General features: G+C 34.1%; 1 protein-coding gene across 5 annotated transcripts; it reads right to left on the bottom strand.

The window, feature by feature from the left end:
• Nucleotides 1-394: 394 nt before the first annotated feature.
• LOC140764542 (GATA transcription factor 27-like) lies at nt 395-6,443 on the bottom strand. 5 transcript variants are annotated; one of them, XM_073103151.1, is made up of 9 exons: nt 5,991-6,442; nt 4,234-4,599; nt 2,895-3,324; nt 2,667-2,736; nt 2,414-2,514; nt 2,149-2,335; nt 1,878-1,995; nt 1,133-1,220; nt 942-984 (listed from the first exon to the last, which is right to left on the bottom strand). In XM_073103151.1, exons 1-9 carry the CDS (start codon nt 6,028-6,030, stop codon nt 957-959), a joined length of 1,428 nt encoding a protein of 475 aa, XP_072959252.1. In that variant the 5' UTR covers nt 6,031-6,442; the 3' UTR covers nt 942-956. The 5 variants fall into 5 exon arrangements, with proteins under 5 accessions (XP_072959249.1, XP_072959253.1, XP_072959254.1 ...); XM_073103148.1 differs by lacking the exons at nt 942-984; nt 1,133-1,220 and adding an exon at nt 395-891 and having other exon boundaries at nt 5,991-6,433; XM_073103152.1 differs by lacking the exons at nt 942-984; nt 1,133-1,220 and adding an exon at nt 573-749 and having other exon boundaries at nt 5,991-6,439.
• Between the last annotated feature and the right edge of the window lie 4,334 nt (nt 6,444-10,777).

Genomic DNA, 10,777 nt, shown 5'->3' with positions numbered 1-10,777 from the left:
TTCCTGGGCATGGAAATGAAATTAAGAACCATAACCATCTGGAGTTCATCTATTTCCAACCAATATTGATATAGGAATTGTTTTCTGTAAGCATCTGTAATGCCGATGCACACACACCTGACAAGTTCTTTGTAGTAAATCTCAATTCATGGTGCTCCCTTACATGTATCATAGTACCAATCTGGTGATGCAGCACTTGTGTTTTTATTGGCAATGTATACAAAGTCTGCAAGTCCATCTCTCCACCATCCTTAACTATCTTACAACTCTTGCCAAGCTTTACAAGAAAGAAACCACTGAGAGCCAGTTTAGGGGCAAATCTAATATTAGCTAACTTATAAGTCAGCGCAGTCATGATCCAAGGGAAGCAAAAATATAGGAGAGCAACAAACTATGAATTCAAACTGCTGAAATCTCATTTATGTCAATGTTGTTAAGGCACAATGAGCTGCTTTCGAACTATTCCCCCCCATGGGGGGTGCATAGGCTGCTAGTTGCTGAATCTGGAAGATTGGTAGTTGGAGGGGCTTCCCTCCATTTCTGCTACTCCACTCTCTGCAGGGGAGTTGTTTGTGGCTGATTTCTCTTTTGGAGGATGGTAGAGAAGTTCTGCTTCTGGGAATGATCCATTGCAAGGAACATCGACCAATAGGTTGTGATCAGAACTATCATCAGTATATTGGACCAGCACAGATCTCCTATCTGGAGAAGAAGCTAAAAAGTTCCTTGGATTGAAGCAAGCTCCATCACTGTCAACAAAATCATCAGTGTCAACGACAAATCTGGTCGCTGCATTACTAGATTTCGATTGATCAGAACTTTCCAATGGAGGATCCATGTTGCTCCTAGATTTGCAAACTTTTTTAGGGCTTCTCATGGTGCCTTTCAGCTCTGAAGTTCAGGATATGTAATGAATCAGCTTATGGCCCGTAACCATAATCATGCACTTCCACAAATCATTTTTTTAACATAAAAAAGAGATAACTGCATGTGTAAACATCTCATTAAATTTTGAAGTAAAACTTTTGGCAAACTATGCAAATTGTTTCACAGAAAGACCAGATATTCTATTGAATGAAATTGTAAAACAAGAAAATATATTTCCAATAAAGTGAACAGTATCAGAAGATACCTTTGCAATCTTCTATCATATAGCATTATGATAATAAAGGGTGTTGGAAGTTCCCCTTGGATAGTTGAAAGTCTAGATGGTACTCCAACTGGAAAAAAGTGTGTAGAAACCTAGATAAAGTGGCTTACTAGCTTGTTGCCTATAGATGAGCAATTTGCATATTTTGAAGAAAATATAGCTGCAACTTTGCACGGGACTTATTATTATCTCTGATTATGCAAAATGTTGTCTTTTTTTCAGTTACATGTAAAGGTTGATACCGCAATAGTGAGAGTATATTAATCTTCATAACAAACTTTAAGTGTGCTTGTTAGGTCTCTTAGTTTTGCAATCATATTGCATTTGAAGGCTACAACCATGACTTCCTCTTGAGGTTCCTGCAGAGTAAAAACTCTGATTTGATGGATCTGACATCAAGATGAGTTTTCCAGAAGAATTGTTGACGTTTGTTTGTTTAGTGTGGAAATTAACTGAGGAAAGAGAATAATAAATAATTAAATTGATACACGCAGATTCACAAGCATCACCGAATGATGGTCTTATGCAATTGCTCTTCAATCATGAAAATCTGCAGTTCGTACACAAACCAGTATGATCAGCGGCTCTTCATTAAGTGTATATGGATTCAATAGACAGTCCACTTCCTAGTATATAAATTCCACAAAAGTAGGACATTTGTCCAGGAAAAGATTTCGGATGCAAAAGAAGGAGATGCACGAGTACTGTAGTGGTTTGAGGCACTAACCTGTATCGGTGCAACTTCGGCTATCATGAGGCCTCTTGAGGGATGCTAATTTTGAATTTGCAAGCAAATTTGGCCTAGTGAACATTTCCTTTCCTCCCGTCTTTTTATGGGTTTTGCCCTAAAAGAGATACAAGCAAAGATAACAAATTTGGATGTCCATACATACAGCTTAAAACGAGAAATTGTTCATATAGCAGGAAATAAATCTACACCTAAGAAGTATAGACTAAGCTTCTATCCCTATATATACTAGGTTGTAATCTTTTCATACCTCCAGCTGTTTATAGCACTCCACCCACTTAGACTTTAATGGATCAAGCAATACTAGACTCTTTAAAGCTCTACATTCTTCAGTGTTTGCTTCTGAAAAGGAGAGATCGAAAACTCCCTCTTGAAGAAGCTTTTGATAGCAATGTAAAGCTTCCAGATATTGGGAAGTGCTAAACATACTTCTAAGGCTGCAGATGTAACATGATAAGTTTATAAGTAACGACATAGTATTTCATCTACTGAAAGACAGGAGTGCACTTGCAAACCTTTCAGGAGGTTTTGTATCTGTAGGAGGAAGATACTTAAGCAACTGTTCTTGTTCCTCACGTGTTAAATAATTAATAAAATTCCCGAAGTTAATAACATCCTACAAACATGAATAAGAGGATGTAAGCTCAAGTGCATAGGCACATTAATGAAATGTCTTACGGTTAATAGATACCCAACCAAATCTGTAAATGAGAAGTTATATTGAAAAGACTGAAACCTTGAAAAAAATGTGAAGCATGCTAAACTTACAGCTAAATCTAGTAATTTTAATGGTGAACCAGCATTTTGAAGAATCTGTATCTTTTCATGATGTTTATCCCTGCAAGAAAGTGACAAGCTAAGCCATGCAGAACAATCTAAGTAAAGACTTTCTCTGAAGGATAATCCTTTAACATATACAAGTTATAGCCAAGAAAAAGAATTAACTTCAGTCATGTGTACTCTTTTTATATTGCTATAGTGAATGTCTAAGAGCACCTTTTTGAATTATCTTGAGCCACTTGTGCTGGACACTTCTTAAATTTCTCGGTGTTGATATTTGATAGCCTTGTTCCTTTTCTTTCACTATGTACAGGAAAAGGTGCTGACCCTGAGTAGGCCTCATTACTAAAAGACGATTGATGATCTAGGGGAATTGAGCTTGCTTCTGATTCTTCCTCCAACAATTTAGAACTTGGATGTCTTATGAGATAACTTCCATAGCCTGTCTCAAAAGAACCTGCTGGAGTTTCACTTTGATAAAGCAGGTCTTCGTTTGAGGATCCTGAAAGGTAAGATGACTGTTGTTCATGCATTATCGAGTAGAGATCCTGTGTGAGCTTTTCAACATGAGAAGGCTTAGGATGAGCGATGCATGTCCTCTTTTTGGATGGCACTAGTGAATCCCAAACATTGGACTGTGCTGAACCTGGAAAAGAAAGATATAAGAAGATTAGATAGAGACGAGACACATGATATCACGTACAGGCACAACAGCACCTCAGGATAGCCAGCAACTTCCGGGCAAAACATAAATTCATGAAAGGAAAAATTCTATTTGTTAAGCCAGACAGTAACAAGCTTCAAAACATTTGGTCTACAGTTAGTTCTATTTGTTAACCAAGGAGTTCTTGTTATAATTGTAATGACATAATTAGAAGTCTTTCATGCTGAACAATATCGTCAGTCAAATAAAAGGCTGCTTCAAAAGAAAAGAATCAAGACTCCAGAATAAATAACGGTGTCAGATGCTGGATAGCATATAGGAGGCTTGAGTACGCCTATAAGTCATCATGTAGTTGAAATTGATTAGTTTTAAGAACTTTATGTGTGCTGCAATCAAGCTAGTTGAGTAAAAGAAAGATCACTTTGCCTCATTCAATCCAACAAGTTTAAAAGCAAGTATGCTCAAGTTCAGGAAATAATTTAGTTATGAATAAACAAACAAATTACATACGTTTGCAACTTTAATTACAAGAGGTTCTTATAGAAACAACAACCAACCCATCTTAATTCCACACAGAATGCAAGGGCAGCAAACAACCTTATAAAATGGCATAATGTCTTTAAAATTCCACACAGAATGCAAAAGTACTAGGATTTATGGATATAGTCAATGACTACATAATAATAGTCTGAAGAGACATGTTGACAGTGTGATTCTGAAATTCCTATTCCAAGTTCAACAAACTCTCCTGTGACATTATATCTTTGAAATGTACCTGCTAGCATTTGCATCCCTCAACTAGGATCCTTGTCCGAGAAAACAATGTAAGATAAATATCATCTATTTGCTAAGGTACATCAAGATTATTTGTGGACAAGAAAGATATATAACCTGTCAAATCACTTGCATCAGCAGTGCCAAAATGTCCACAACTCTCTGAATATGATATTGCTGATCCAGAACTAGATCGATTGCTAGTATCACCCTCAACAATCTTTCGGAAGTTTTGATCACAGAATGGCATTTCACGCTCATTTTCCAGTATAGCATTATTCTGCTTCTTCTTGGGCAACTTCTGTTCCTTGGGCTTGAATGAGATACCTTTAACTTTAGTAACATTTATTTCTTCAGAATCTATAGCTTCCCGAGCATGTATTGGAGTGTAGTTTGTCAGGGAACCCTTAGTTCTCCACCTTGAACCACATGCATTGCATAACACAGGCTTTTCCGGTGGTCCGTTCCGCCAAAGAGGAGTACCTGTTGCATAAATTATCTTCAACATCGGATGGTTCATAATTGTGGAAAATTCACTAGTCAAGAGTCGATGTCATTGAAGAAATGAAGAGCATGGTGGTATAGTTATATCATGATCTTGGTTCCAAAATATCAAATGCAGATTAGAAGTCCTGTTTGAAGATCAAGTAGATTGCAGATTTTATTGGTATGTGATTAGGAGTTACTAATCACACATGTAGGTAATTGAGAAAGAGAGACAGATCTCATTGGGTACTACAGGTAGATTTAAGCTACATTCTTTAATTCTAAGACTTAAAAGAGTTGCAGAAATGACTTTCTTTAAAGCAATAAAATGGTGCCATAAATCTCAAGAAATACAAACGGGAAAAAGGTCCTAAATATTGAGAAATCCAGTGATGAAAAAAATTAAAGAAAAGATTGAATGTTTTAGATTGTAATAACTAACTTCAAACATCACCACAGAACCTTTTTTGAGATTAATAACAAATCTTATACACTCATTAATTCCATCACGGTTTATATCCATGAGATGCAGTCATAAGTTGTATATGATGGTACCTTTTAGATGCAAAGTTGATTGACGCTAAGATAAACATATGTACTTGATAAAATTAATTGTATTGAGACCAAGAAAAAATATAGTCAAATGCATTATAGAGAATGAACCAACTAGTATCATTTCATAGTGAGAATAAGCAACCAACTGAAGAAATTGATAGCTGCATCTAACAAAAGTAGGATATTTGTGGCAGAGTGGCATGAAAATTCTTGTGCTGAAACACACATTAAGTCAACTATCTTAAACAATTGGATTTTTAATCAAGAAAACGGCAAGTCAGAAACAAGTTATTCCAGTTAAAGAAAATGGAACATATCTGTAATTAGTAGTATCAGTATTCCTGATTTTCCTTTGTTTTGACAAGTAATCATTTGCCACTTTTGCAAATAATATACTTCAAAGAAGAAAGTGTCATTTGAGTATAGGAAGATATAGGGTTGATTTATGGGTCTTAAATACATATAGAATGAATTTTAGTCTTAAAACACTAAAGAATACTGCATATCTGAACAAGAACCAGAAAGCACAAAACGAGAAACAATTCAGAAAACAAGAAACCATAGTCCGCTAGTTTCAGGCAAGATTTATCACAAACACCTGCATGGCCAGATGCATTACTCATTTCATCTCAGTAATTTGAAGGCATGCAACTATGCAAGTGCCTAAATGGAAAAGGGAAGAACTAATACAAAAAGAAGCATCTCAAAACAATTTTAATCAGATGAAAGTCCTCTCATAAAAGGGAGATAAAACCAATGAAACAGAGAAGCATAGAAAAAAAAAAATCGAAATAGTAAGAAAATATTCATCAGAAACACAAATAATAGCTCACTTGTAACTCCACAATGACGGCAAGGCCCATGCTTTCCCATGTCTATCTATCTCCTTCCTCCCCTCACTCCTCCTTAACCCCCCAAGAGTTAAAATTATCAGAAAGGGAGATAAAAAGATTCGTTCTTCATACAGCATATATCTTAGCAAAACTAGCAATAGTTCTATATCCTTGTAGCCAACTTCTTCTAAAGGTGTTCTCGCAGTGAGAACAGCAGATAAACTCAACACAAGTCCTTGGTGGATCCTATTCCTCCTCCTCCTCTCCTTCTCTTCTCCTATCAGTCTCAGTCTCTCAGACCCAAAAAGAGAGAAGAGAAGAGAAGAAAGAAGGCCAAGTGGGGCAGAAGAAAAAGAAGACAGAGATGTAGATGTAGAGAAGAATGCACCCAAGAAAAGGAAGAAAAATTTAGAGGGTCAGATGGGTTTCTTTGTTGGAATTATACAATCCAATGGAAGGGAGAAGGCTGCTGGGAATCAAATTAATGGTCAGGGAAAAAGGAGAGGAGGTGAAGAGGTGGGAGATTAAAAAAAAAAAAAAAGGATTTTTTTCCCTATTTGTATTTGTATGACCTCAGGTTATGGGCTGCAACATTCATTCATATTATCATATACATGAGTTTGAGGGAATGAGCAATTATATTTATTTATTTATTTATTTTATTCTATTCCTCCTTGTTAAAGAGAAGAGATTAACAAAGGGGGATTTTTTCTTTCTTTCCATTTCACATCCTACATTAAATATTTAATCCCAATTTACACACTCTTACATTCATATCCTGCTGACCTTTTTGTAATTTTTTTTAAGAGAAAATCTTTAGGCATAGATTTCATTCACTCATCTAATAAACTGATGAGATACAAAAATTAAACATCCCAAAGAAAATAAGACCATCCTGCAGACCTTGGACTTTTTTGTGATAGCATTCAAGAAATTTTTCAAGGATAAAATAGATTAAGGTAACCATGATTAATTATCTCCTAACAGGTGCTATGCATTTTAATTGGATTTATTTAATATGGAATGGTGGTGTTCTCTTGAAACTGTGGATTAATAATACAATGAATGTCCTGGTAATTAAAGATTGCATTACCAAATCTTGATCACTACATCATAATAAATGCAAAATAATATTCTCTGTATATTGAATGATTTAAGAAGATTTTTTTTTTAATCCTACTGTAGTATATATCTCCTTAGAAGATTTGAAAGTTAGGAAGTTCATCCATATATATATATATATATATATAATATTCTCCTTTATGACACTGATAAAGTTGACCGTAGTTATTGAACTTTAATACAATTAATTCTCTTGCACTAGAAGGCAAAGGTGGAGGATCATTTTTATTCAAAGTTCCTCATTCAATTTCCATTATATCCCAAATTATTTCTTTTTTCCTTCTCTTTCAGTAGTCTTAAAACATTATAATTGCTATTATATTCTTTAAAATGTTACAATTGCCATTAGGGTTATTTTTTATCTAGTATTTAAAAAATACTACATATATGTTAATAATTATAATACCTTTATTTCTTGAACTTTGGAGGGAAAATATTAATATTAATTTTTCTTGCGTAAAATATATTTTTTATTATACGGATAATATTGGATAGTTTTCGAACAATTTAAAGCTCAACCGAATGGTATTTTCTTAATATAAGTTTAGTTTTAATTGTAGTCATTAGATTTAGTTGATGTCAATAATTATGTTTTGAAGAATATAGTGACACATTATATAATTTGAAAAGTTTTCAATAGCAATTTATGTTAAGAAAAAAATCCCTAAAGAAAATAAGGTTACTTGGAGCACTAATTCTCTCCTTATCTTGTGCTAATCCAGAGTGTATTCCTTTCAAACACTTCAACCTCCACACTTACCCAACCACCCACCTTTGCTTGCATGATCTCTCTCTCTCTCTCTCTCTCTGAAGAGAGTTGGGTCATGCATTGGTTGATGCCTATCTTTTTGCCATGGCTAGTGACCATCACTCCCATTCATTTTCAATACTAAGAATTCAAATTTACATCCATAACCTAATCAAACCCATAGGTGGCCCATCCAAAATTTGTCTGCTTTGTTCCTCTCTCTATCTTCTTTCCTCCAATTTCAACATATATATTTACATACTTATTTTATAAACTTAAGCACTTAACCCTCGATAATAGTACAACAAGTTATAATTATTAAAATTGTCGTTGCTAGAATCGATATGGTTCATTAGTGCCAACATTTTTTTGTCATAAATAAGTTGCTAAACGACTAAAACTATCTTTATTTGTCTTAAATCATACTACGATTTTGTGAGGATAATAAAGTTTTTTTTTTCTATCGCTATTAATGACTGATTGACTATCCGTTGTAATATAGTGTGAATAATATACGGATTGAGTGCCTAAATTTAAAATTAGACTAAGTTAAAATTAAACCAAACAACAATGATATTACCCATAATTTTAATACATAAATTTGATAGGGCTAAATATGTGGGGAGAGAGAGAGAACTTGACCTACTTGCCAACCACAACTAAAAGTCTTATAAATGTTAGGGCTTGACCATGACCAACTTCTAACTTACCTTCTTTATGAAGGTTTTAATATTTTATCTTCTAACATTTACTTCAGAGATAAGGTATTCCCTTTTCTTTGTTATTGGCCATCTCACCTAATGGATTGCCCATGGACTCCACTTTTCCTCCCCTGAACTTGTGGATGGAAAGTATTGATTAGGACTCTCATTGCATTCACCTGGAGACTACACCAAACTTCATATACAAGGTGAAAAAAAAAAAGAAATCGACAATGTTAATGGAGTAATAATTCCAAAATAATGATATATGTTCTTATAAATTAAGTGGGGGTGTAATTGAGATGAGCATGATTTGAAACTTTTTTTTCTCTAATTTCAAGCTTGAATTGTCTTTCACTCTGTCTACATGTACACACATCCAAATTCTTATTGAGACTGAGTTTGATTGAGCTTTTGCTAAAATTTGGCTTGAAATAAATTATGAACCTGAAAGTACTGCTGAAATTTAATTTGATTTTTATTTCTTATTTTCCTAAATTCAATGCTTGAGTAGCTGGATTAATTTGACATTTATTACAAGATGAGGTTCATTTTAGTTTTCTTGTTCTATAAAGAAAAGGAAAATAGCACTAATATTTTCCTCTCTTGAATTGACTAGTATTTTAGAATTCTAGAGTTTATAATTTAATCAGGACAGCGTAAGTAACTAGGGCACATCATTATGGGCCCATTGAAATAATGCATGCAAACCTGCCTCTCTTGTTTAAAGCTCAATCCAAGTATCAAAATCCAAAGATCTTCTCTATCTCCTCTATGATTAGAGTTCTCGTATGAGCCGATCTAAATCACAGAACCACTAAAAATATCTTCCAACTTGGACCCAATTCAACCCTCTTCTTACCACCGATCTTACTTTAGGATTGAGATTCTGTACAGACCGACCAGACAACCAAATGCATGATGTAGTTTTCGCTCGAATTTTATAACTCCTCTTATATTTCTTTTTTGAGCATAATCAAAGCTATCAAATGTGTGTGTATATATATATATACACACAAAAACAAAAGTGGATTGGATCAAATTAAGCATGATAGAGGACTAACTAAATTAATTTAGGTCAGATGAGACTTTGTTGTTAAAAGAAGGGTTGGTTGCATGCACCATTTCACTATTATATTAATATTTGGTGATCAGGCAATGGAACACTATTAAAACCATTGATGCCCACTTTGCAAAGAATCAAAACTAGAAAGTTAATTAATTTAGTATAAATCCAGCTTATCTTGGCTGTTTACTTTACGTCAATATTTATTCCTCTCCAAGAACAATGTTCCTTTGGACTGAATAAATTATATAAACCTTTTGATCTTCGAGAGCACCAAACCACATCATAAACTTACAATCTTTTGTTGTATATTAACCATCTTATCCACCGCCCTCCTCCCTCGTCTCTCTCCTATTTTATCTTGTAGAAGGAGAAGATGATGAAATAATAATAATAATAATAACAATAGAAAGAAGGAAAAAAATAATAATAACTCAAATGAGGTCAGCAGTAGGCACTAATTTTCTTTAATCTACTTAGCTTGTACATATCTGGAGACTTTTTTTTTTCTACTAGTACAAGAAAACAAAATTATGAGACCCAAAAGGACCGATCACTATAACCTATTGGCTTAGAGTATAGTTCAGATTCCACTATAATATAGTGTATGATTTGTATCCATTATGACTCAGTTTCTTGAAACAAATGATCAAGCTGTTCAAATTCGAGAAAAACTAATGGTTTGTCTAACCTATGATTAGTCTACATGCTTATTATTATCAGTAAGAAGAAGAAAAGAAAAATTAATGGGGATTTGGCATCACTATTTTGTGGGACTACTCTTATCTATTAGTAATAAGACAAGACGATCTTATCCCAAATTCTTCTGGTGGGCTTCAAAATCTGACAATAGATTTCTTTATTGATACAGGGGATTTGGCTCTTTAATGCGTCAAACTTTTAGGCGTATTTAATCCATTTCTAAAGTGTGATTCGCTATTGAACCAGTCAGTTAAATTGCCACTAATTTCTCATTCATAAGAGCAGTGCAGTGTTCCTTATAAATGCTATTGATGAGTAAAATATATTGGATTACAGGAGCAAGAATATAATAAATGAAAAGGAGATGGTATTAGTAAAGGGCAAAAAGTGTTAGAAACCCACCACGTAGGACATCCAAAGCATCGGTAGTATTTTATGCAATTATAAC

The sequence above is a fragment of the Typha angustifolia genome, chromosome 8, assembly GCF_048772165.1.
Source record: "Typha angustifolia cultivar Huaian chromosome 8, ASM4877216v1, whole genome shotgun sequence".
Taxonomy (NCBI): Eukaryota; Viridiplantae; Streptophyta; class Magnoliopsida; order Poales; family Typhaceae; genus Typha; species Typha angustifolia.
Note: the sequence above shows the minus strand (reverse complement) of the source record. Positions and strands in the feature narration are given on the sequence as shown.

Bases quoted from the DNA above. Each gene is read 5' to 3' on its own strand.
- LOC140764542 (XM_073103148.1), bottom strand. From the start codon at position 6,030: ATGGGAAAGCATGGGCCTTGCCGTCATTGTGGAGTTACAA. The intron at 2,336-2,413 runs GTTTGCAAGTGC...TTACATCTGCAG, and splicing joins GATACAAAACCTCCTGAAAG to CCTTAGAAGTATGTTTAGCA. The intron at 892-1,877 runs GTTAGTGCCTCA...CCTGAACTTCAG, and splicing joins CCGAAGTTGCACCGATACAG to AGCTGAAAGGCACCATGAGA.